At 43.8% G+C, this 27,714-nt stretch overlaps 1 protein-coding gene across 1 annotated transcript in view; it reads right to left on the bottom strand.

Annotated features, from left to right (window-relative positions):
• The window catches only part of b4galnt4a (beta-1,4-N-acetyl-galactosaminyl transferase 4a), a 139,277-nt gene that overhangs the window by 69,946 nt on the left and 41,617 nt on the right, over positions 1-27,714 (bottom strand). Inside the window, 1 exon segment of the mRNA XM_034587805.1 lies at positions 19,869-19,981. Coding sequence (XP_034443696.1) covers positions 19,869-19,981 — 113 coding nt within the window.

Below are 27,714 nucleotides of genomic sequence, written 5' to 3'. Positions count from 1 at the left end.
ACCTTCTGACTCAGCGGCCAAGTTGGCAGGGAGATGAAAAAAAATCCACCAGTCGAGCGAATAGCAAACTGTCTTTTTGTCCCACATGTTTGTTTCAGTGTTTCACTGAGATGGTACAGTGGTTAAAAACTAACTTAAAGCAACCAGAGCATATCGGGGGGAAAAAAAGCTGTTAATAAATGAAAGAATGGGTTAAACTTTAAAAGTCAAAAATTCTTAATCTCAAAATAATTCTTATGAACTAAAGATTACATGAGGAGGTTCTCCAGCTGAGCCCGGGACACAGGAACACAGACAACATGACACTTGATGTGTTTATGGTCATGTCTGTACTTAAACCTTTGTGAGGACCATTTTAAGCATAGAGCCCTACAGAGTGAGGACATTTTGGGAAAGTGAGGACATTTTGAGAGGTCCTCACTTCTTCAAAGGGCTGTTTGAGGGTTAAGACTTGGTTTTAGGGTTAGAATTAGGTTAGGGTTAGGCATTTAGTTTGGATGGTTAAGGTTTGGGTAAGGGGCTAGGGAATGCATTATGCCGATGTGTGTCCTCGCTAAGATAGAAGTACAAACGTGTGTCTGTGTGTGTGTGTGTGTGTCTGTGTGACACAGGAAGCAGACAAAAGTAGAACGCCTGTAAATCAAAATCAAAATGTATTCTCCCGAGATTCTCCTGCAGAGTTCGGACCCTGGCTTCAGCGAGCCTGTGTCGTGAACCACTTCCTTTTACCCCATGTCTAAAAAAAAATGACAGCATTTTAGGTGCTTGCTGATATAAACGGCTCATTTTATCACCTCTGCACTATTTTGACACTTGGATTGTCTTTTCTGCCTCACTTTCACATTTCATCATTCTGCCCCTAACCTCTCTGACATCAGCTCTATTTCAGCACCCACACTGCAAACTTGCAACCAATTCTGCGGCGTGGGTATTCAGTGGCGTCGGCGCACGTTAGTGGAGATGGATGGCTGCGAGAGAAGAATAATGAATCTTCATCATAGTCCGTCACTGTTTCACCCACAGTCTCAAGCTGCTGCTTTGTCTTCGTTTGTTTATGTATCTGCTGGCTCGGTTCCTTCTACCCATCCTTACTTGTCTTTTCTGTCCATCCATCCATCCATCCATCCATCCATCCATCCATCCATCCATCCATCCATCCATCCATCCATCCATCCACCTGTCCATGCATCCAGGACGGAGGTGGAGAGGTAATTTATAGCTCATTCCAGGACACTGCTCGCAGCGCGCCCACATTGTTCTGGAGCCTCTGTCCCTATGAAGCAGGTGCGTGGTCGTGATATCATCTACCTGCAGGCGTCTTGTCAGATCAGAGATGACATACACTGTGCACACCCCCACCTGTAGTACGGTGTGAAGAATCTTCAGCACACCCACACACTGCAGGACACCGCTCACGACTGCAGTACAGAGATTTTACAAACGCACACATTGTATTTAAAGAATTTGGCCTTCGCTTCACTTCACGCTGAAGATTATATAAGTATTTGTGAGTAATTTATGTCCTTTCCTGCATTAGATCTCAACTTACTGACACAAATTCCTTAGAAATGTGGTTATTTTCTTTCTTTATTACATTATTGCAGAGTTTCCTGTGGCGGAGGAGGAGAGTGATTGGCTGTGACAGCGGCCGCTCGGGGTCAACTCCTAATCCCACTCTCTAAATCGGTCTCATCAGCTCTTGCGCTGCTACTGTGTCCATCACATCTACGTCCAATTTTGTGTGTCTGATGTGCGTCCATCCACCAGCCTCTCTTGATTTCTCTCTGTTTCCTCCTCCCCCGCCTACAAAGAGACATAAAACTCAGGGAATAGTATAACGGGTCATTTAACATCTATAATATACAGTCTTGTCTTTTATGGCTGTTGGTGTACTACAAACCTTGCTCCACTTTCTACATCTTTCTGCAGTACAATTACAGTTTTTTCCACATAAGTGCTCACTGTTATCTTTTTTGTGTTTCATCCTACATTTCACACAATTACAGTCGTGTAAAAGGATCCAATCGCAGAGCACTCGGTCTCTGTAAATGGAAAGGATGGAGGATTTCCAATGGGTTGCTGTCCTTGTGGTTTTTACCACACAGCATGGGCGCGCAGTGTGTGATAAGTGGACTTATCCTTCATTGTTGGAGCTTTTAATTATCCTAGATGTTTGGCCTGCACATTGTTAGTCTCCTTCAGCTGTTTGCCAATTTCCATTTTATCCATTTAACCACAGACAGCACATAGACCTCGACATAAACCTCCTGTGTAAACAAAGCTCTTGTGGTAGCATTAATTACAGCAACATAAAATCTTTTGATGAATCCTCTTGACCGTGAGGGAGACTTGCTGCATACAAAAAGCTCCCGAGCACCGGCCACTGTGGGTTTGCACTCACACCCCTGAGGGTGTATTGTGTGTGTGAGACTCATCGTCAATAATGAAAATGATGCCTGGGGTGATTTAGAAGTGGTGAAAACAAATAAAATGATTAATCTCAAACAAAGAAAAATTATGCTTTGCACCAAATGTAGCTTCCATTTCCCACTCGTAGCCGCCTGCTCAGGGACGGATGAACAGAAACAATTAAAAACAGAGGCTTGAGTGTTTAAAATGTCTGAACATGTTAATAAACGTCTTTCTTTGGGGGTCTAACTGTATTTCCATTCGTTGCCAATAATTGTTTCATCATGACAAGAGTGTTCCAACTGAAATATATGTAGTATAAAGAGCTTCAGTCGATAAACTGATGCGATACGACATTTTCTTTCCACTTTCTTTAACACTGCAAGATAGGATCAACATTTTCCTTGATTTCTCAGAGAATAATTCATGGATCTTCCAATCCCATTAGTATTTGGCCAGTACATGTACCATAAAGAATCATTATCCGTAGTAGTCACTCTGACTCATCCCTAGTGTATATTTTTATTTATATTTGATAATAACCTTGAATTTGACCTTGAACATGACGTCCCTCTCTGTCAATTTAGTTAACCAAACCTTTAATGCACACACAGTTCGAGGAGAAGTCATTTCAGGATCTCTGGATTTTCAATCTTGAACGAGCACATAGACCAGACACTCACTCATACTGCACCATCGATTCCTAGATTGCAATTAACGTAGTGTTGCTACTGTCCGGTCAGGCACAAATTGAAAAAGCCAATAAAAATTGGTTTTCTCCCGCCAGCTGCCATCTCACAGGAGACAGAAATGGCCGCTCCGGACCCGCGCGCGTGTCTCTCAGCCAGAAGCATTGACCTGGATGTCGATATATGTGCAAACTTCCTCTGGATCAAGTGAGAAAAATCAACGCGGCAGGCTGTTTAATGACAGAATAAATCCCAGAGGACACTTAAAGGAATTGATATCCTGACAATAACAACAGAGGCAGAGAAAGGCGCTTCAGCAACTCGCCGTGTCTGCTGCAGTAGATTAATAGACTACTTAGTCCACCTGTTTAGGCCATTACCCCAAGCAGGAAGAGAAAGATGAAGAATAATCACCTTCTCTCATTTATCTCGGCTGATTCATAGTCCTGGTCAATGTTTTTTTCTCTTAAAGTGCTGCTACGACGTGCAAGTAGCACAATCGAGTGGAAATGATTGGAGGAGCTGGTAAATGAGTCTTGTTTCATTTATTAACTACTCACAAAGACTTTTAAATGTCAAACTTAAATATTGTTCCGATGGATTCACTTGAGGTCGACCAATAATGGTGATTTAAAGGCCGATAAAGTAAAGATAGTTTGGAGGATAAACAATGTTGACTTTATAAGAAACTGTAACTTTTAGTTAAATAAATAAATAGGCAAATGATTAAATAATAATTCTGGATCCCTGAAAATCTAACTCAATAATGGCTCAACTAAAAATCTCTTACAAAATACATACATTATAAAATATATTAACTTTTATCTGTTTACTATCTATTAAAATCTACATAAATGATGTAAGTTACACTTTAATACAAAGGAAAATATGTTGCAGATGTTTTCTTAAGATTACTGCATGGACCCAACCTTAAGTAAAGTTAGGTTTCCAAAGTTAGAAATAACTAATTATCCTGATAGAAGCCCTCTCGGTAATTAGGCCTATATTTTTTTCTTATCTTGCATGATGCATTCTACTTCTGCAGTAATTGAACTGGCTACTTTTAAATACAACGTTTTTAAAGAACCGTTTTTTTTGTCACTCTGAAATGTCCAGAAGTGCGGCGCTGTCAAACGCACCGCAAGTGGCGATAAATCCGACAAAGTGATAAATTGTCTGACCTCTACTAATCTGAAACTGTCACGTTCAGGAGGTTATATTGACAACAAATATGATGACATTATAATTGTATCATTACGCTCTTGGGTAATGATGTAATTTTAACACAAATCCTGAGCATAACACTATTCTAAGCCCATAAAACGCTCTGAGATGAAGAGGAGGAGGTTGAGTGAAAAGTGGAGGGTGAGTGAGGAAGAGCAGCAGAGAATGCAGAGACTCTGCTGGAGCTGATATAAGAGGGTGAGGAGGATTGGATGAAGATGAGAGGAAGTGATGGGGGGGCTCTTCTATACTTTTGCTAAGGTTGGGGTTTAGGTGGTACCATGGCGTGGTGAGGCAGGCACAGATCATATAAGGTTCAATCAGCAGGCTCCGAGTGTCTGGCCTCTGGCTGGACAGCATGGGGACAACAGAGATCAATGACGAGCATGAGGCCGACGGGCTGGTTCACCACAGGAGACAATACAATACGGACTGGAAACACACGCCAGCTCAATAAAGGGGGAAGCACTGGAAGCAAGGGAGAGAGAAAAGAGGAAAAAAGAAAGGTTTGATAGAGGGAGAGGAGGTAACGGTGGCACAGGAACAAAAAAACTAAAAAACAAAAGCTAAAAACAGGGAAACACAAATAGAAATGATGCCGCAACATAAGCAGGGAAACAAAGGGATTAACCTTTGACCTCAATTGTTTCTGTATGATAATAATCCGAATAGATTGATGCAGTGGAAGTCCTAATAAATCAAAATACTATTGTAATAGTGCAGCTGCACAAGCTTTGCATAGTACATATCCAGCAACACACATTCTATAGGTGAATACCTGACTCAGGCCTGATGAGATCACCATGGTATCGAAGTCCCATTGATGCACAGCACACAACCAATCCCGATTCATTCTCAGCTGTCAATCATGATGTTTCCTTACAGCATCAAATAACAAATTGAAACCAAACAAAAAATGGACACTGGGCTAAAATGGGCTAAAATGACAGAAACCATATTTGTAAAAAATGTAGTCTACGTGAGATAGGACTTTTTAGTTTGGTCCATGTCCTATCCCCTAACATGGAGAAGGCAGGTTTTATGACCTTTACTGTAGCCAGCCACCAGGGAGTGATTGAGACGCGTTGGCTTCACTCTTAGGGAGCTACGTTCAAGTCAGGCTTGGTTACTTTTCTCAGGCTCGGGTCAGACTAAAGATATTAAGCCCGTTCAAACGCTATTAACGTATATGATAGAACATCAATAAGTTACCTCCAGCCCATATCTCCATATACTGGTAAATATTTTGCGGACGTTTTTAGATGAAAGCGTGCAGACTGACAAAAAGGGGGGAAAAGAGACACTTAAAAGCTGGCACCTATAGAAAACTCTCTGGAGAAACCCGAAATCCCCCTCCAACTCTTCAAAGATACGGCACTCGCTCCAACTCAGGCAAACGGGGAATACTGATGAAAGCAGGAAATCTTCCCACGGGAATGTAAATGGCTTTGCTCCTCCTCTTCCTTAAGAACACAACATGCCCAAGAACTTTGTCTCCGATTCAATTACTCACATCACTCCATCCAGCCATTCGTCTATCTATCTACCCGTGGCCATACTCTGCCAAGTGCGTCCCTTATCTGCCTCTCGTCAAGTAAATGCCCGGGCAGTAGGAGATTTGGAGGAAAAAAGAGAGAGCGAGACAGAGTGCGCTCAGTTCTGTTGTTCAGCATTTTCCAGCATGCCTCTTATCCTGGCCTTGTTTCTATTGTTAACCATCTCTTTGAGTCTTTATGGAGCAGAGAGAAAAATGGAGGTGGGCTCGGTTTTTGTTTCCCTTTTATCAAGTGGCAACAGGAACAGAACCTGCTCCTTTAAATCTGGCAGACACACACACAGGCATCTCTCACACACTCTTCCACTGCCGGGTCACTTTTTATAGTCAAACCTCAAAAAAGCACTTAAAAAATAAGAATAATCTCGCTTGATGGTTAATGTGTTTTCATATGCAAAGCATTTGACTCATTTTGTTCTGTTCTCAAGGCCCCTGCTCCTCCTGTCTAACTCTGAAGATCCTGCATGACTGCAAAATAATGACGCAAGCTAAATTCTTATTCTGTTTTGGAATGAGTGTTGTGAAATAAGTGTTGAGTGAGGTGCAGTAAAAAGTTGGTTGGTGAGTGGGGGAGGTGGTTGGTTGGTTGGTTGGGGGTAGATGGGTTGGTTGGTTGGGTTTGATGGGTGGTTTGTTGGCTAGGTGGGGGTGGTTGGTTTTAATGGGTTGGATGGGTTGGTTGGGTGGGTGGGGGGGTCAGTCGGTCCGTTGGTTACACAAATTCACTTAAAGTAAGTAAATTGTCAACAGAGTGATTATATGCAGTAGTTAGAATAAGTAAGAATATTTATTTACCCTCAAATGCCACAATCAGATCAATTTCCATTTTCTTCAACTCATGTAACATCACTCGAAACCAAAATCTATAAAGATGCATGAATGATACACTCGGCGGTTCGATCCCTGGCTCTGCATGTCGTCCGTGTCCTTGGGCGACACACTGAGCCCTGAATTGCCCCTGATGGCTGTGCCACTGTGTAAGTGATAGAGATGTGCTGTATACACGATTCTGACCCTTGAGTGGTCGTTAAGACTAGAAAAGAGCTAAATAAATTCAGTCCATTTAACATTATCCTGCTGAACTCGCCCGATTTCAAGAAGCCGGCAAAGTCAAAGTGGCTAAAACTAAAGTTGGCAAGAGGACACAAGCCGGCAGCGACTGCTATCAACAGTGACCAAAGCGAAAACGAGGATTATCCTGGGAATCATGACACTGGATGACAAGCCATTTATTGTCGTGAAGGGAAAAGGTTACTAGTCGTGGTTAATTCATTTTATTTCTACAATAAAGCTCTTTCCAGTAACCTGCTGAATTTTCTCCAGAGGTCTGAAAAAGTAAAAGTTGATGTTTTATTAGTTTAATTTTCATGAAGGAAAACCTATGAAAATGTTTGTATATTTTCAATTATAGTTCTTAGAAAGACAGAAAATCCTAATCTGCCAAAATCTGACTCGGCAAAACTTTTGATTAATTACAGATCCCAGCAGATCTGAGCAGTTCAGTCTAAAAAGAAGATATCTCATCAACAAACTCAAACTGAGATTAAAAGGCTCTTCAGAGGCTTTTTCCAGTCTGTGCCTCTTGGAGTGATTCACGGTAATAATTAAAGTCTACTGATATACAGCACAAAAGAGCTCAGATGAATTCAAATGAATAAATGCAGAGCCCGACTGAGCCCTGAGCAAAGTTTGTTTTTCCAATTCGAAGGTGGTAAATGGAAACATCACTGACGTAGACCTGATAACACTTTAGTAACAGTTAGTGGATGGTATTTGTGTCGCTGAACTCATCCATGGCTGCATTGACACAAGCAGGGATCCATCTCAACAGCATGAGAGAAACAACCCCATGGAGTGAGAGGGGGGGGGGGGGCTGGAGGTGAGAAAGAGAAACAGTCCAGTGTCATGTCAGTGTTCTGACCTGCTGACCTTCACCCAGCAGGGCTCCAGCATGAAACCGAGCGGAAACAGCAACCAGCCAGACAGTAACAGCTTCGCTGGGACCAGTGCTGGAACAAAGCCACCTGGTGGGAACCAGAGCGAGGGCAGCAAAGAGTTTCAATAGAGTCTAAAAGGATTGAGAGGGATCCCGTTGTGTAATTCAGATCCTTTCTATCTGGGATGTTGATTTTGAGAATATTCCTACAGAGCGTCGTGCCCGTTTGTGTGCATGTACAGTGCACTGCAGGAGCACAGCGAGCTGTGGGTTTACAGAAACACGTTTCCACTCTGTTGGCCCCTGGTCACCAGCAGCAGAGTATGAAGACAGTGCCGGCCTCAGTGCCGGAGCCCTGTCTGGGAGTTTATTGCAGGCCCGCGGCTTGGACCTCCAGCGTCTGCGACCCAGCACCGGGCTGACAAATGCCTAAGAGGTGATGGTGAGAATGAGTGAAAGCGGCGACGCACCCGCAGGAAAAACAATTTGGGACGAAAAACCCTCAAATAGCCTCCTGCAACAGAGCTGTCAGAGCTGTCAACACCCCCCCCCCCCCCCCCCCCCCCGGGCTGGAGGACTGTTCACTGCCTGTGGCGCTGTCGGAGGCTTGTGGCTAAACTAAGCAGTCTGACATGAAATTAAGTACATTCAACGGAATAAATTAATTATCAAGAGGACACACATGAAGACACGGGGCCTCATTTATAAAACCTACACACAGTTTTCCCCTCACGATCAACTGGAAAATGTGAGCACCTTGGCAAAGTCTTCACCCGAAAACAGAAATTGTCACTGCAAAATCCTTAATGAATATTGATGTGAAAATACATCAGGATAAAATCTGGGTGAGGGAGAGCAGACTGTCCTGAATCCTGCCACCTGCCACATCCTGGCATCATCCTGGCATCTCAGCAGCTGCAGTGTAGGAAGCAGAGTCAGTAGCATCCAGGCTGAGCCTCTCCTCAGTCAGGAGGGGGAGAATGTGATGGTGAGACAGCGCTGATGAAATATGGAGGAGAATTTGAAGACGAGGCTTATATCTTTTACAACTGGAAGGGGGTTATGGAAAAGTCACGGCTCACGCACACCAGCACAAATGACAAAGCTGGTTTGGATGTTTGTGATAAGTTGGATCTAATAAGCAACATGTGATATGAAGATGGAGTCAATGTTTAATATAATAATATAAATATATAATAAAGAACAATTTAATGAAAAAATAAGAATTAATTATAAATGATTTATTTTTATACTGGTTTTCATAGCTGTGACCATCATTACCAAAACTGCTTTAATTGAATTTCATATCTGCGCAAACATCCATCATTACACAGCAACACCATGCATGTGCACAATGACGGTGTGTGTGTGTGCTCCAATAGTTGAAACTGAAAATGAACAGTTTGAAGGTGATAATTTCGTATATCACCTTTGTTTTTCATTTCAAAGACATTTGGCTTAAAGTACCTACAACATGATGATTAATTAATTGTAACTGTGAAAATGTGATTTAATATATTCAACACTTTTTACAGGAGCTGGATTATTCTGGTACGATTTACATGTGGCTAAACCTCTGTGCCGACAAGTTTTTTGCCCCACTGAGAGAAACACTAACTCTTGTTAGTTTCCTGTTAAGATCCAAATAACTCTGTCACTTTCGATTAATCTCAAATGGAATAATAACAGCACAACAATGTCTTTTTGCCTTTTCCTGTCCCTCTTCTGAGCTGCTACAGATCTGAGCACCAGTCGCCTTCTTCAGGGCTGCTGCACACTCGAGGATAATCAGGCCCATTTGCCCCTTCTCAAAATGGCGGGGGCGTTTCCAACCGGCGGCCAGTCGGAGCCGATTATCTGCCCAAATAAGTGTGAGGTGTTTACAAAATAACCTTAATGCTACCGATGCTAATGCTCCCCGATCTCGAATCGTAAATATCAAATGTGTTTATTTATTGGTTGCGACAGAGAACCCACAACAGCCGATGAGAGTTTTCCACACTCCAGTTCAGACAGTGAACTGGAGAAATAGTTTCCTACAAACGGCAGGTGGGTGGTCGTACTTCTGGACAAATCGTCCAGTGTGTGTTCTGACGATTAAAAGATAAAAAAAACGGTTAAATCTGTCATTATTTCAGTTGGTTTCTCATGTTTTTAAAATCGCTTAAAATCCACTACGTGCCCCGAGCTTCAATGAGGTGTCATGTGACCAAACCCGACCACATCTGTGCTTATGAACTGTGGTAAAACGACCACTTAACTGTCATTTCTTCCTCGAGCTGCTCAGGAAGAACTGACCCGCCACATCTAAAAGCTCTGAGTTCATGTTTTACAGCTTAGTGCCCAGCTCACTTAGCCACAGAGAGGAACCCATCGTGCTGCCTCTATTATCTGCCATTTATACTGTCAACCTGTAGCTGAGCTCTCAGAGGCCAGGTTTGGCAGTGACGTCCTTAAGTGTGGAAAAAAAATCTAACTAAACATTTTTAGTAACAGATGACACTTGAGAAAAGTGGCAGAAAACATAAGCGTGTAAGCTCCGTCAGCCGGGGGGGCGCTCAGGCTGATGTACCAAATGCCTCATGGGAGATCTATTTCCACTTGGCTGCAGAGCCAATCAGGTGAGGACCGTGTCAACCAAATGTCAGACATGAGGACATTGAGTCACCATGGATTTATCACCAGGAACTGAACTGCTCCCTGACGCTCCCTTTTTTTAAATCCCTGACAACATTCAAATGTGAAAATCAACGTAATGGATACCCGGAAAATAAGTAATGTCTCACTAATCTCCGCGGTCAAATCAAAATGTCAAACTGTGCAATTACACTGTGACTCTAATCCCCATGTTTGGGTACATTTACAGATTACATGGAGCATAATATGCAGCTCGTAGTCACAGCATTGTCTCGCCGCAGTCGAGCCCGTGTGGTGCCGCCGAGTGTTTTCGAGTGTCGCCGATCAGCCGTGTGTGTATTTACTGGGCCCTCCGCGCTCGCCGCTCCTCATCACTCTCAGGGAACACTCCAGGTGCCAGCGCCGGCTTTGTCCCGTCTCCCATAAACTCAGAGCAAGGCCAGAGCGATGTACGGCGGCCACATTTACAGCCCTGAAAGCAATTGGAGGTTCCTGCGGTTTATGAGCTGCTGCAAAATTGCCCCTATGATTAAAATCTCCGACAGGTGAAAGACAATGGCACGGCCCTTTCTCTCAACCCTCCGTGAATTATCTACTCAGGCTTATCCCCCCCCCTCCTCCTCCTCTCACCTCTCCTCCTCCTCTCACCTCTCCTCTCCTCTCGTGTCCTCGCCTCTCGGCTCCTCGACCTTGATTTCAGGGCTATATTGTTGCTAACTGGCCTTTTATTATCCACTGTCTTATCAATGTCTGGGAAAGTGCACTTTGTTGTTGACCTGCCCTTTGTATGTGCATGTGTGCATGTGTGCATATGTATGTATGTGTGTGTGTATGTGTGTGCAGAGAGAGAGAGAGAGAGAGAGAGAGAGAGAGAGAGAGAGAGAGAGAGAGAGAGAGAGAGAGAGAAAGATAGAGAGAGAGAGATGTTGTCGTGCTTGTGTGTGTTCAGCATCGACACACATGCTACAAGTGGATGTACAGTAACACTGCTGTTGGCCTCGCAGTAGAGGAGTCCTCTGACAATTTACTTTTTAAAATGATATCAATGCCGTCATCAGTTCTGCTTACGGGTTCGATACTTTATAAAATCCTGATCAATTTTCTATGTGGGAAAACAATAGCCCTCCGAAGGTTTTCCTTAAATGAAGCACAAAAGATTTTACACATTCAAGTAGGTGGAGAGCTCAAGGAAGAACAGTTGTATGCAGAAAACTGTTCGTAAATCAAGACTTGTATCAAAACCTGCAGATGTTAATATGATGTTGAAAAACATATAGTATAGAACTGTTTAGAAAAGCATAAAAAATTGGAGAAATAAGGGAGGATATGTGTATCTTAGGTAATAAATAGACATCAATAGAAGTTAAGGGAGTTCGAAAGAACTGATAATGCTCATTTAAAACATTCTTACAGAAATGCAGCTACAATAACAACCTTAGTGTTTTCAGGGCAAACTGGAGAAATAAAAAATGCAACCAAACAACCAACATATTTTCTACGATTGTCTTGTCATCAGAGACCATTGGACTGTACACAATGCCCGACACTACACTTATACATACACTCTAGAAATTAAGACTGTATATTTTGGGTATAAGAATGGTTGTAAAGAAATACATATTTAATTTGTATACTGGTGGTGGCTGGTAAAATAACAGACTCTTCCCAGGGAATGTTTATCACAGGAGAGTCCAGCTCTATATAAATACAAGGCAGAAAATTACAATGGACATTTTGAAAATGGAGAAGATGAGGGGGAGGCATAATGTGGGTTTAATATACTGGAACAATTTGCTGCGTACTGGGAAAAAAGGATTAACTACATAACACTCAATAGGCCTGACTTTATTTTCACAAGTCAATAATTTAGTTTGAGAGAAGAGATTATTTCTTATTTGCCTATTTTGTTTTCTGTACCTTTCCTAACACATATTTTAAGATTTGTGACAAACATGTTTTATTTTGTGGATATTTGATTGATGCTGAATGTCAGTATAAAATAAATTTACAAAGACAAACGACTTTAAGCACATTGCTGGAGTTTCAACGCTTACTTAATAGACATTAAAACCAGCTTTGTTTCCCACAGGTTGGTGGGACCAACCCTTTTTTTCTGTCCCTGCAATTTGCAGATGACAATTTGGAACCTGTTCTTGATTCTGAAGCTGCTTCAAACACGTCAGAACTTGCAAAAGTGTAGAAGTGGTTTGAAGGAATGAACACTGAAAGCAGAAGAGTAAAGGCACGACACAACCCTTATCTAAAGTCAGGATCGGATTCAGCTGAGCGGATCGATCGTGACGCGGCAGTTTTTGCAGAAAATAGTTGGAGAGAGGATCGAGCGGACAGCTGCCAGTCAAACAGCTGCCGGACAGTCATTTTATCTGATACAGTCGGTGCGTTGTTTGAGCACCGTATCGATCAGCTGACAACCGTCATTACAGCAGCTCCATTCACATTCTGTAGAGCAGAGCCGCAGCTCCGCCTCTGTCTGCTCCTGTCTGACCTGACCACACTTCGGTTAGACCCATTACTACAGATTTTAATCATACAATATATGGATATATTGCCAAAAATAATTGAATTACAATACATTGAAATATCTGCATATACTTTTAGGCTGTGTTGCCTGCCCGTACATAACCCACATGTGTTTTTTTTCCTCTTTCCTCTGTGTGTCCCTCTGAATAACCGTTCACGTCAACATCTGTGACGCAAGAGTTCATTTATCCCTGAATCAATGTTAATGACTGCCAGGTTCATCAGTCATCACCTCTCTTCTCGCCCTTTTTTGTCCCCTAGCCGGTTTGTGTCCCTCCTCTTTCACCTTCATCATTCATCCCCCTCATCAGGAGCGTGAGATGAAGGGGAGGACCCACATAAGCATTCTGCAACAGGCAGGAAAAGCAGGAAGCAGAGGACAGACAGACCTTATGTATGAAGAACACGCACACAAACGTATACACACACAGTCTCACATGCATGTGTTAGTAACAATCGGCTTGAGGTGCAGAAACACAACTTCTGCTTTATATAACCTTAGTGTCAGGCTGTCAGACAAATTGGAAACCATCTGGAGGCTCCCCTGCAGCTGAGACGCACACTAACACACAACTTGTGACAGTGTGAATCTATTGCAGGTTTCACCATGAAAAGCAGGTGGCCAGAGAGATATTCCATGTCTTCCAAAAAGAAGAAGAAGAAAAAAGCCCACCCTCCGTCAGTTCCTGCAATTGCCAACCCTGACACACTCTGTCAACTATTTAAGCTGCAATTTTAGTGATTTGCAGGCAAAGAAAGGTGCGCAGGCAAACATTTGCTGCTCAGCTGCCACTTTTCACCGAGTCAGAGAGAAACATAATTACTTCCTCTGCAGAAGATCTCACTCCTCGTCCGCTCACCTCTCTTTGCTTCTGATTTGCTTTTGTTTCCTTCAATCAACTCCTGTCCTCTCTTTTCTCTGTCCCCTCCTTTACCCTTTAATGTGGTCAGTGGAAACAATCCCTCTGTGTTTCCTCTCTGCTGCTTTTCCATGGAGCAGGACACACTCATCAGGCTGCTGTCAGAGACATTAGAGGAGCTCAACAAAAGGAGGCAATATCTGTGTCCCTGACCCATATCACAGCGTATTAAACATCCCTCACTGTCTGTTTCTGTGCCTTTTTCTTTCTCTACTTATCCAAACAAAGCCATTTGCAGATGTGAACTCCAGATCTGGTGCTGCATTGGGGATGACTCATAATAAATAGAACTGCAGGTCTGACGGACAAATCAAATTTTCTGTACTTTGTTTTTCCACATAAAACAAACGCGGCAGGAGATGGGGTCGGATGTGGTCATATCCAGAAAATCCAGAAGAGGGGCGGCACCTGGGTGGAGCGCGCAGGAGACGGGACACACCGTATAATTTAAGCTGCAGAAATCATGTTTTCGTCTAGGTCTTCTACGTGATTGGCTCCTCTTTTTCATCTGGAGATATTTGCATTACTTTTACATTTTGCAGACATTTTTACGAAGGGAGCTGGAAGGAAAAGATCCTGCAAAATATCCAGAGCAACTGACACAGACACATGTGTTCTCACATAGAGCTCCCCCGAAAAAAATATAGATCAAAGGCCCCAAAGTTCAGCGCGAATCTGAGAGCAGAGTCACTCACACGTCTGGTGTTGAGCAAATCTTTGACTATGAGGCCCAGAAGCGTGAACTACAGCTCTGACCTTTGGCACTGACATTTTCTAAGTGAAGGGCCGCTCTCTCTGGAGCTGCCTCACATTGACTGAAGGTGTCAATTACGTTGCTTTGGATTTCCTTGACGCGTTTAGATAATCGCTGAATGGGCGGCGAAACGTATATAGTATGATGCATACACTCATACAGAATCACACACTCACAGACACTCAGAGGTCCAGCACTGCTGGAACAAAGACCTGGTAAATGGGCATGTAAATTATAGATGGGAGAGAGATGTGGTTATGGAGCCGAGCAGAAATGTCTTGAGGGTGTTATGCAAACGCGCATTTGAAAGGATATAACAGCGCTTGTTCCAAATAAAGCAGCGTTAAAGATAAACATAAATGGAGCCCCGCCATATCCTCTACAGATCGTAAATCCAAATAAGAACCCGCCCCTGTAGCGGCCAATTCTATCTCCTGTATTGTAATTGTGGTGATTTAGAGGATGTTTACTATCCAAGTATGAACACAGTTAATCTGAGTGATCACTATTGGAAGCAGAACCAAATCTATCAAACGCCGTTTAGGGAACAAATGACGAAGCAGGCGCTATTTAAATTCAACCAAGAGCGTTCCATAAACTTTCTGACACCTTTTAGTGACTTCAGCAGAATGCTTAGCGAACATTTGAGCCTTAATGCACGAGACTGACTCAATCCGCCGAGCTGCTTTTTCACTCCACCACAGAAGAGAAGCCCTCACGCTATCAGGCAGGTTTGGAGTTTGGAGGAGGGCCGTTCAGAAGAACCCCTGCCGACTCCCCTTCATGACTCTTATCTCTTCAAGCACATTTCCTAAAGCCGTCACTTAAATCGATTTTGAAGACGACTGCATTTTAAGGAATAAGATATAAAGTCTTCTTCTCTTGGCTATTCCCCCGTGGCTCGTCGACGGGCCACGCGGCGATATCGTAAAACAATTTGGGTTTTAACTTCCACTGTGTTTGGGTCTACAACTCAGCTACAGCTTGTGTGTGGCCAAGTACATACTGTGTATTGTGTGCGGTGTATTAGGAGTGTGTTTCGCTTTGTATCTCACCGCCAAATCTCTCAGTGATATAGTTACCGCTGCACAAGCAGTTCAGAATTCAGTTGCACTGTGATATAACACCAGAAAACACACTTTATGAGGAACACGTGTCCCATTCCTCTCAACACAGCCTCAGTTGTTTGTGGAGACGCCTTGGAAACATTGTTCTGACCTGGTATTAACATCCGTCCTGAGAAATGTCATCAGAAGAGGACAGTGATACGTACGTATATATTTGGTCACTCCTGTGACCAAATATGATCAGATCTCATTTCCCTGTTCTATGTGCAAATAAACACTTAATTTCTGTTTGCTAAAATCAAATTATGCGGTTTCTACCCAGTCTGAGAATAAGTCTTGTAAATGGTTTGTAAATAATATGTATTTATAAAGAGCCTTTCTAGTCTTGATGACCAGTCAAAGCTCTTTCCAGTACAGTTTTTGCCATTCACCCATTCACGCACATATTCATACAGTGCATCTATGTGCAGCACTTTCTCTATGAGAGGGGAGAATTTTGGGCGTTCAGTATCTTGCCCAAGGACACTTCGACATGCAGGATGTGCAACATTGGGATCGAACTGCTGATCTACCCCCTAAGCCACAGAAAGATTGAACCTATTTAAGTTAAGTTTCAATCATATGTTGGTCAGGGTTGATATCCTGGCGGTGCAAAGCCACAGAGTACAAGTAACATGCATCCCAGATTGACATGCATCCCAGATTCACACGACCGTATCGCAAAGTTCTACAGGATCCAGATCTGACAACTAGAAAAAGTAATTGTAAAAGTGCTGAACTCATCGACAGGTTCATGAAACCAATTTGAGATGACTTTTACTTTTGCGACATGGTGCATTATCATGCTGGAAGTAGCCATTAGAAGGTAGTAAATTGTGGCCATACAGGGCTGCACATGTTCAGCAACAATACTCGGATAGACTGTGGCATTTAAATCTCGATTGATTGGTATTAAGGGGCCGAAAGTGAGCCAAGAAAACGTTCCCTTCGCCATTACACCAGCAGCAGCAGCAGCAGCAGCAGCAGCAGCAGGAGCCTGGACTGTTTACAAGAGGCAGGTTGGACCCATGGATTCATGCTGCTAATGCCAAATTCTGACTCTGCCATCTGCGTGGCTCAGCAGAAAAACAGACCCGGTCACCAACTGTCCAGTATTAGTGAGTCCGTGTCCTCAGGCTGCATCCACACGACAAATTTTAGCTTTAACACCCATCGCTGCTGCTGTGTTTATGCCAGCTGTCCACAGTACTCTCAGTCTGTGTAGTAGTAGTAGTATGTACAGGCAAAAACTGATATTTAAATATGGTATTCGTATCCTGATTGGTTCTGGTCAATCGTGACTTAACTTAGAATGGTAAATGCAAACACTTGCTGCCATAGTAACACTTCCCCCTCATCGTCGGTCCGAGAAAAGAAATCCCTGCTCCTACTCTGCACCATTGCTGTTTCTCGTTTGTACTATTTTCTGTAACTGAGCAACCAACTGCAGAGAAGACAATCTGCTTCCTCTTCACACCAGCACGCACATGCCCGGTTGTATGGGAATGGTCACTTTTTTCAGGTGTGTTAGAATGGATTTGAAATCTTATTGATGCAGTTAAAACACTTGTGTAGTCTCAGATGTCTGATCTTGGCTGACAGAGGAGAACACGATCTCCCACTGTTAGAGCCCATTCGCCTCAAGGTTTCGACGTGTTGCGCACACTTAGATGCTTTATCTCCTCACAAATTGGTTATCAGAGTTACTGGAGCTCCAACCGGTCTGGCCTTGAGTGGTGCAAAAAAAAGTGAAAGTCCCATAGATCCGTTTCAACCAGTCTGTGGGCAACAACAGTCACAGCACGGTCAAACTCAGTGAGATGTCTCCACACTCTGATGTTTGGTGTGACCATTAACTGAAGCTCCTGACCTGTAATAAAAGCTCACTGAGTATGTGTCCAATGCGACGGCCAGAAATGAACGTGAATATTCAAATTCAGGGCCCTATTGGGTGCTGTTTCCTGATTAAAGCCAAACAACACTGCTCTTAGACAAGAATCAGTAACACTACAGTTTATTCTAACTCATCTTAATTCACTCCACACACACAACAGCTTCTCAGGGACTTCCTTTATAGCCCTGTGTAATGATCCTCTCCAGCAGGCGGAGAGGTAAAAGCTTTTATTATCAAAATACTAATAACCAGATCCGATCCATCTCATTAATCTGTATCTGTGTGTGTGTATCTGTTTGCTCCTCAGCGGCGTGGGCCTCTTAAAATATCACACATTCCACCAAGCCGAACATGCGATGAACATTTAATTACCGCAGACGGCGAGCGCCCGCAGCCCGATTCTGCAGCACTTCAGGTAGTTTTACAGATAACGAATCCTCGGGCTGAATACGACTTCAAGGTAGACAGCCTGTCAGCATGAGTGGCAAGTGGGGGGGGGGGGGGGGGGGGGGGGGGGGGGGGGGGGGGGCTGGTAATAAATTGCGTGCCTCAAGGCCAAACAATGACTGGTAAATCTTCAGGGTTTTAAAAGAGTCTTTTTAACTTTAAAAAAAGCAGACAGGAAACATCCAGATATTGTTAAAGAGAGATCAGACCACAGTGTTTACGACTGCTAATGAGATAAAAAAATGCTTTTTTTTTTTACCTCAAATTAAAATCTGTCTTCCTGTAGAAAGCAAACAACCAAGGATAAGCAATGGTGAATTAATTCCACATTTTCTGAATAACAGACCTTTAACCCAATTATCCCTTCCAGGCATGAATTAGCAAGAGATTTCTCTTTGTGATTCACCTCAGCAGACATTCAGATCAGAGCTGCAAACATTTGAACAAAGACCGTGGCACAGATTCGGTCGTCGAGGTAATGACGGCAGTTTATCAGTATTTTTGGACTCAATAACAATCCCCCATTCAGACTGCTTGCAGGAACCAAAGAGGAGCTTGTCATTTCAACACACAGTTGGAGCTAAAGTGTTTCGCGCGTCCTGCAGATTCAGAAATTATCTGCGGGTCCAGAATTAACTGTATTTAACCATAAAATCCAGACGCTGTCGGGGGAAATAAGAATTAAAGCGTGAGATTGTCTCACTGGTTTACTGCTGCATGTACCAATACTAATGATCTCTGGCAGCGGTCCAAGCTCTGTCTCGTGCGCTGCTGCTGGATATCGGTCTCATTTTAATCTCAGCATGAAAACTATCACAGAAATGCAGCGATCACTCGAGGAGGAAGTGAAAATGCATGAGGTGCTCACCGCATATTTGAAGTTATGGCCTCGCACTGCTGGAAACATTAATGGAGACATATTCAGCTCATATTCAAGTTCCTAATTTTGATTTTGTGTTATTACTTGAAAAGGTTTCAGAAAACACATCACTTTCCTCAGACTGTCCAAATGGCTTTGTTAGGGCGCGTGCATTATGCAACTGGTGCACTGTGATGTCATAATGATGCAGAAGTATCGGCCAGACTACTGACGAGTGTTTTCTGTGGAGGAGAGGAGCTCTTTGCTGCAGCCATTTGGCTTTTTAACTTTGCATAACTTTGTGTTTTAACTTTGTATAAACACACTAGAGGAAAGGTGACACTAAAGAAGTATTGTGTGCCTCCTTTATTAAAAATGTCCCTGCAGTAGGTGGTGGACTGAGGCTACTGAAAAGTTTATAAACGATTAAACCTGTCAACAGATGTCTTTAATATTTAATCTTTAAGCAAACACCTTTACCTGCATCCAGATTTTTTTTCCCTGTTTCATCCCTAATCTCTTTGTCATTACGGAGGGAGGGGGCCGTCGTGTGCGGCTGCTAATCAGTGGGTGAGCAAAGAACCGAGCACAAAGATGATTATCATGATGCAGGCTGCAATTGTTGCATTCCTGATGAGCTCCGCCACACACACACACACACACACACACACACACACACACACACACACACACACACACACACACACACACACACACACACACACACACACACACACACACACACACACACACACACACTGTTGTTTAGTTAGAGGGATGAGGGTGGGCGACGGTAAGTGTGTTTAGGCAGGAACATTACATTAATATATACAGCCCAGAGTGGTGAGAATGGAGGAAGGAAGGAAACAAGCGAGCAAGAAAGAAAGAAAGACTCACTGCCGCCTCGTCCTCCCTGCTGTCGCTGGTGTCCTCACTCTTGTGGTGGCCAGCTGAGGAGCGAGTGTCCCTCTTGCGGCTGGCGTCCGTCCCCTCCGTCTGTCTCTCTCCATCTGGGCCAAGACAAAAACATAGACACTGATAAGAAAGCCAGCACGCACCATCATCTTCACCATTGTCACCGTCACCGTCATCATCATCATTTCAATCATCATCATTAATAGGTTTACTGTCACTCTGATCTCTGTCAATTTCATCAACAGCAATAAATACAATAATGAATATATCTTCATCTTCAGGGTCTAAAATGATTTCCAGCGATCACTCACTCTCCCTCCAACTGAATTTCTCTACTTTAATCAAACCGAGGAAAAAGTTTCCACAGAAAGGGAGATTGGGTGCGAGAGAAAAATGAAAAACTAGAAAAGTGAAAGGAGACGAGACAGAAGAAGAAAAACCTGCAGGTGGGAAATGTGAAGCGAGGGGAGTGAAAATAGAAAAAGAAAAGCGGAGGGTTGGAGATTGAGAAATATAGAGAGACATAAAGAATAGCTTTTCTTGCAGTGAAGTGTTGCTGTTGGGATGCTGTCATGCCACAGATGGATTATGGGACTTTTGCTGCGCAATGATGACAGTTGCCGAGGCCGGGAGAGAACAACCGGAATTTAAATCCACTCATTACGAGTGTGTGCATCTGTGCTCCTGTGTGTGTTTGTGCTTGTCCGTCACAGAGCATATGGTCAAAACTGCCATTTCTACTTGCTGCTAGCAAAACACACGCACACACACACACACACACATACACCCACACAGACACACACAGTCATGAATGGTCAGACATGAGCACAATTCAGTACAGAGCAGTAACAGGATATTCAACACTTTATGAGACCGAGGTTATTTGGAGTTACAAGGACTGAACAGTTCTCATAAAGCTCCCTGCGAGGGGGTTTCTGCCTCTGCGGGCAGTTCATATATAAAAAGAGCGAATCCATACCCTATTCAATCCAATTTTCTAAATTTCTATTACACTGCATTCGATCCCATTTGGCTGACATGGTTCATGAATGCACAACATTGCCGCAGCTGAGATGAGGCCGCCGTAAAAAAGTGGCGTCTGTGCCATTGGCTGCCCTATAAAAAAAGGTGGGGGAGGGGAGGGGGTAGGGCGGGTGGGGACGCTGTGGTGTCCCGAATGCATTACGCCGAAAGTGGTTCATTACTGTCTGGTGAGCAGAGGTGGCTGGAGTGCGCGCACGTGCATACAGCCGCACACTCGAGGCGGCGTGCACACACCCACACACACGCACGAGGGGATGGATTGTGATTAAAAGACAGAATGGGCAGAACGGGTGGCTATAAAGCATAATGAGTACTAATGGTTTTCCAATATGTCCCCTTAACAATGAGTCTGAGTGGGCTGAATTAGATGGGGGGGCTCTGGGGTAAGTGGTGTGAGTGTGTGTGCATGTGTGTGTGTGTGCATGTGTGTGTCATTGAGAGGAGAACAGGCAGATAGGTGTACATGTTCACTTATCATTCATGTGCAGACACAGAGCGAGAGAGAGAGCGAGAGAGAGAGAGAGAGAGAGAGAGAGAGAGAGAGAGAGAGAGAGAGAGGCGACAGCGGAAACTGTGAAAATCAATCAAAACCGAAAACACACAAAATGAAAATAAAATGTAGCGGAAGAGAGAAGTTTCTCTTCTCGTACACGAGTCGCTCTGCCTCTCATGAAAGTCTCCGGGAAACATAATCTGCGTAGATGATTTGTTTTCCTCATTTGGAAATCATCCTGCCCGTCTCCCTCTATTCACTTTTGCAATTTCCCTGATTCCCCACAACTGTAATGAAAATCTGCTTTGATCTGAAAATTCATCTCCTTTTGCAGAATAAATGAAACAGATCACGTTCACAACGCACTCCGCTTCAAACTGCCTCTTTCTCTGATTGTGCACCATCACATCACCTGTTCACAGACATGCAATGAACCACGGATATTCTCCTGAACGTATCTGGAGGGACAGTATGTGAGAACGCAAATGTTCGAGTCAGTTGCTCTGCACATTTTTGGAACTTCTCCTGCCAGCGCCCTTTAAAATGTCTGGAAAATGTCACGTTTCTCAGGAGGAGCATAACCCCTCGAAGTCTCCAAAGACGGTGTCATCTTAATAAAATAAGATTCAAGAGCTTTTGCTGATGAGGGTCAATGCCAACATAATGTGCTATAAACACAAACACGTGATTTCCGCAGCAGCATTAATACGTCACGTCCTGCCTCCTGCATGTTCTCTGGACGCCACCCTTTGCCTGAATGTTTTCCTGCTGCTGTGTTCCTCACATGAAAGGCAAACTTCATGTCTGAGACGGCTCTAGTGTTGCATGGTTTTCTAACTCAGGGCAAAGTGCACTGGGGAGAGGTCACTGCAGCTCAACAGAAAAGAGACGGGGACTAAAAACATAATTCCAGACAAAGGAAGGCCAGGAAGCTTTCGGCTGAGCTGCAGGAGCCGTGCTGCGAAAGCCGTCGGCCCGCGGTCCGACTTGACACGGACAGTCTGAGCGCGGCCTCTGGGGTCTTGTGAAAGCACCAGCAGATCAAAGTGCGAACACCAGAGAGTCGCTGTGCTGAACTCCGTCTCACTTCGAGCCTCACTTTCCTTCCATTGTTCAGCCCAAAATAGCAGAACCTCTGAGTTTTGATCTTGAGCTGTTGCAAAAACTGCCTTTGTCGAAGGCTCGAACTGAAGATTTCAGCAGCGTTTCTTTGTTAAAATATCTCTGAATCTTCAGTTTGCGCTCGTATTTTAATTCCATAAACAAAGAACATCCCGACGATGAATGACAGTGTAAATAGACTATGATAAATTATCTAAAAATGGAAAATAAAGACTAAATTCACTCCTCGCATTTTATTTATCTTGAGCTTCATTGTGCCGTGTATTTCCGTCCTTCCCTCTGAGTACACACCGCGTGAGTCACTGCATGAGTCAACTGGCAGCACATCTCGCTTTAACCATTTATTTGAGACTGTTACGAGCAGGCGATGCACCTGGGAGCGAGGTGAGACTCCTCTTTGCCTGCCCTCATTTGTGGAAGTGATCACCTTAACTATGAATGAACATGGCAGAACACAAAAACCTCATCAGGTACACTTGGAAATGAGACGAGTGACAGTTTCCAAGCAGGAAACGGAGCCGGCGAATCAACCAACACTCAACTGGCTGAAATAACCTATGAAAAACATATAAAAAAAAGGTCCTTCAAGGTTTCAAAAACACAGAGAATCTATATGAATCTCAGCCTGATGGCAGTGTGCAGTGATTTGCATGCAGTAGAGATGGCAAATCCCCTCCTTTCCATAATATCTGCAGAAAAAGATTAACAGCATCAGAGCGAGACAAAGAAAATCACCTATGGAAACATCAGCCAGATGCTGCAGATCAACCTTCAGAAGAAAAAACTTCCACAAAGAATTCACTTTCAAATCATTTCTCTTCCCTTTCACGTCCCTCAAGCGTCGTCTTTTGAAGTCGGAGGAGAATCATTTTTTTCTGCTGAACTTCTTTCCTGAGAAAATAAAAAGTTATTTAGTGCTAAAAGGCTTCTCTGCACTCAATGCATGCAGAGGACTGCGTGTGCAACGTTTTTTCTGCTGCTATTCAAACCATAGGAGTTGCATTTAAATCATTGGCGCTCATTTCACAGAGTCTATTTGTGCGGATAAGTGTTTGAACATTTTTGAAAACGACATTTACTGCTAATATATTCTCCTAATAAATGCTGCAACCATCCCAAAGGAGAAATATAATGAGAAATGTATGGCCCTTGTAGTTTGTGTGTGTGCAAACATCCTCCAGCACTCTTAAAATATATGTTGGTGTGAATGTGAGTGAGTGTGTGTGTGTGTGTGTGTGTGTGTGTGTGTGTGTGTGTGTGTGTGTGTGTGTGTGTGTGTGTGTGTGTGTGTGTGTGTGTGTCTGTGCAAACATATCCCCCAGCACTCTTAAAATATACGTTTGTGTGAATGTGAGTATGTGTGTGTCCTGACTAAATGTATACATCAAGTGTGGCGTACGTGTCGCTTGTCAGAGAGAAAGTTGTGGCGCTGTGTTGGGGATGACTCATAAATAATGGAAGCAGAGGGTTTGATGGACAAATGAAATGCTACCACGGTATCAAGAGGTTGGTTGTTTTATCCCACGCTGGGACTTTTATTCTCCGAAGTACCCAGCATGCATAGCTATTGTTCACTCATGGTTCACCAGTATTAAAGCTAAAAAAAAAAAAAGAGCTGAAAGAACAGGAACAGCATTTATACACACACACACACACACACACACACGAGCACAGAAAACCCTTTCAGACATGAACGCTGGTTTTCATCCACATACGAAGAACACAGCAGGAGATTCTCTGGGTCAGAAGGAAAATGCCTGGAACATTCAGGCGAGGGGTGGCGCCTGGGTCGAGAATTCAAGAGGCAGGGCATGACGTATGAATTCACGTGTTCTGTCTCGCAGAAAACGCATTTTCTCTCGTTGTCTTTCCATGTTGACATCGGTGTCTTCTATGTGTATGGTACCTTTTTTTCATCCTGACATATTTGTGTTCCTCTGAAACATCATCAACACGTTCACTCAATCACTGGGTATGTTCTTACATGGGCTCACTCACAAATTTTACTATAGGGAGGTTCCAGGAAATGTCTGGAGAACAGGACTCTGACATTTTCCCTCTCTCATACAGCCCCTTGTAAAAAAACAAAACTCAATAGAAGGTCCGGACTTCAGAGCGTGTCTGAAAAGCAGCTACGGGAAAACGACACAGCGGCCACGAGGTGAGCTGCAGCGTGACGGGAGTCAGTCCTCGGGACTGTGATGGCACTTCCTCCAGCCTCCATGCCGCCGCTAATGAAGCAATGAAGAGCAGACTGGCAGGTTAATGGAAGCCAATTGACTACGAGCCCCGCCACCAGCAGAGCGGCGGGAGGAATACTAATCATTCAGGAGCCTCCTCTCTAATGTTCTGCCTAAACTCTGAATATCCCCCGTCCTGAAACAGCAGCACTGTGTTTACTGTGCATAGTAAACGCACTGTGCGATAAGACAGTGGCGAGCAACTCCTGTAATCTCCAGAGGACGCAGATAGCGAGTGGCTTTTTGGAGCGTTTTTGTAGATTAAGACTGGAGCTGGAGTATATCAAAAGCCATAATAAACATATCGTCATCTTATCCGAGGTTGATGTGGGTGGTAGATAAAAAAACTGAGATTGGGGAAAAACTTTCTTCAAGCTTCCTCGACTTTTGAGAATAGAGAGTAATACGTTCACCTTGCCTGGTTGCCCTTTTTAAAACTAATGATATTCTAAACTCGAAAGCTTTCAGCGAACCGCAGCTGTCAGAGCTCTCATCTCCGCCGTATATGCATGCGCGTGTGTATATGTGTGTGTGTATTTACAGCAAGTTTGTGCGTATATGCATTCAATATATACGCGAGTGCATGTTGCGTGTCTGTGTCTTGTTTCATCTCCGAACAAGACTGACAACAACTGCTGGGTTTCGCTGCGAGGCGCCGCTCCTCTGTAAGTTAAGTGATAGACAGAATGGTGATACAGCAGAATGCTAATCACAGGAATCAAAGACGCGGTGAACGGCGGCAGCTACGAGAAATGCAACAGAGGGCAGAGAGAAGAGGAGGAGAAGAGACAACTGAACATTAGAGTAGAGAGAACTGAGGAGGCCAAGTAGGACAAGTTAACACCTATGACAAAGCACAGTCATCACATATTAACTAGAAATGTCGGTTTGGGAGCTGATGTGTAATGTGTAATAGCCCCGTGAGGTAAACAGTGGGAAATGAAGGCACACACTCAAATACAGCCGCTCCCTGTGGCTGCAGAACAACGGTCAGAGTGGTTCTACACGTGGCCTTTGAGCCGCGTCCAAGCTCGACAGTCAAGTGAATACTCTGAACAAATCAGGAACAGATGCATTAAACATCTGCTTTACAAATACAAAACAAAATACACAGTAGGAGTGTCAGTTAAATACCAATTATTCTCACCATCAATTACATTTGCCATGAATCAACCGATCTTCTAAAGCGTAAACTCAGAGACATTCAATTGAAAATTACAAGAAACGGAGATAATCAGCTAATTTTTCACATTTTAAAACCCGGAAACACTTCTGAAATGTTACATTTTTCCATTAATGTCGATATACAATGTTTTATAATTACTTTTATATTGTTTGACTGATCATTTAACATTACAAAAATATAATTTAACTTTGGCATTGTGGGGTTATGAGTGTGGATTTACAGCCATAATAGGATTTTTATCAATTTAAGATTAAATCTATTAAACAACGGGTGAAAGGATGTGAAGGTGTGTAAATTCTTTTTGAAGCTGCGATAAATACACAACTAAATTAGACTCAAATATATCATAAAGATGCTGGAAACTCCTCGCAGTTTGCCAGATGGGTCCATGGTCACCAAATAACATGTTGTACTTACAGCAGATTTTTTCTTACCACGAACCTCACATCTCCCCAAAAATAGCCTCTAATGCACTGAGGCCTGGAGTCTGTGTGGGTTACCGGAGCACAGCAGGGCCCCTGTTATGTTTCCTTTAAATAGTTTTAAATTATAAAGATGTTAGTTCTGACAGAGGAAGCCACGTGAGCGAGGGCTAACGGTCCACGATGCCTTCGTAGACTCGGGCATTCATATGAAGCTCAACCATCTTGTATCAAGGGGCCTCACTTGTGCAAGAAAACCCTCCCACACATCGGATTCCTCCGACACCAGGCAGGACTGATGGACAACGTCACGTCGTTTACCTCAAATTCCCACAATGCTGTGAGAACAACCACGAATAAAATCAACGTTTGTTTGGCTCGATGACGCATCTCCACCATCTGTGACCACTGCAGCTTCACTGCATTTGTCTGAGCTGGTACGAGCGGGGCGCAGTGTTGTGTTCTGCTGTCACAGCTCCCAGGTGTGATGAGCCGCATTCAGGCCCGTGCCCTTCAGCAAAACCCCTGTTGCATCGAGCTCTCGTACTTGTGGCCTCGCTGTTAGCTCCAGTTCAGCCGCCCGCCCCTGACCTTTCTCACCGTCAGGGCGCCGTTGCCTGCGATACTGCAGCTGATTGCACTTTTTTTTTTTTTTCTTTCTCCCTCTCTCTCTTTTTTATGGCGCTGAAAATCCCCGCAGGCCAGCTGTTTCTGAGATGCTGGAAAAACATACGTCAATCAAGTGGCTCAGCTTATGCGTCACGCCCGTTTCTTATGTGTGGTTTAACAGCAAATTAACCTCTCGACCTCGTCTCCATAGCGTCAGGCTGTTTGGAGGAGCGGGCTATTTGCATCACTGGGTGTATTTTTAACCAAATGAGTGGGGGAAACACACAAGACATTAAAAGGATGAGCAGAAAGGATGGATTTGAAGTGGACGTTGACTCAGGATCGAAGGAGGGAGGAAGGAAGAACACGCCAAAGAGTTACAGGAGGAGTGGATGAGTGCACAGCAACATGCTCCCGTTTAATTATTGACTGGGTTGATCTCCTCTGCTCAGTGAGTAAACTACAACTCTGTGTCTGTGACGTACAGCGAGCATGCACCGGCATGTTTGGGGAATGCTAACTACACCCCTCGCCTCCTCTCCCACCCCCCACCCTGCCAGGGAAGGAGATTAAAATTGCATAGGACGACGACACAAGAGGCTGCAGCTTTTAAAAAAACACAAGAGTGGGAGACGGACTGAGAGAGATAAAGTGAGAGGGGGGGGGGACAGGTTGAAAGAGTGGAGAATGCATGAGGGTATACGGGGGAGGA

Source organism: Hippoglossus hippoglossus, chromosome 6, assembly GCF_009819705.1.
Source record: "Hippoglossus hippoglossus isolate fHipHip1 chromosome 6, fHipHip1.pri, whole genome shotgun sequence".
In the NCBI taxonomy this organism is placed as follows: domain Eukaryota; kingdom Metazoa; phylum Chordata; class Actinopteri; order Pleuronectiformes; family Pleuronectidae; genus Hippoglossus; species Hippoglossus hippoglossus.
This window is presented reverse-complemented; position numbering and strand designations above follow the sequence as displayed.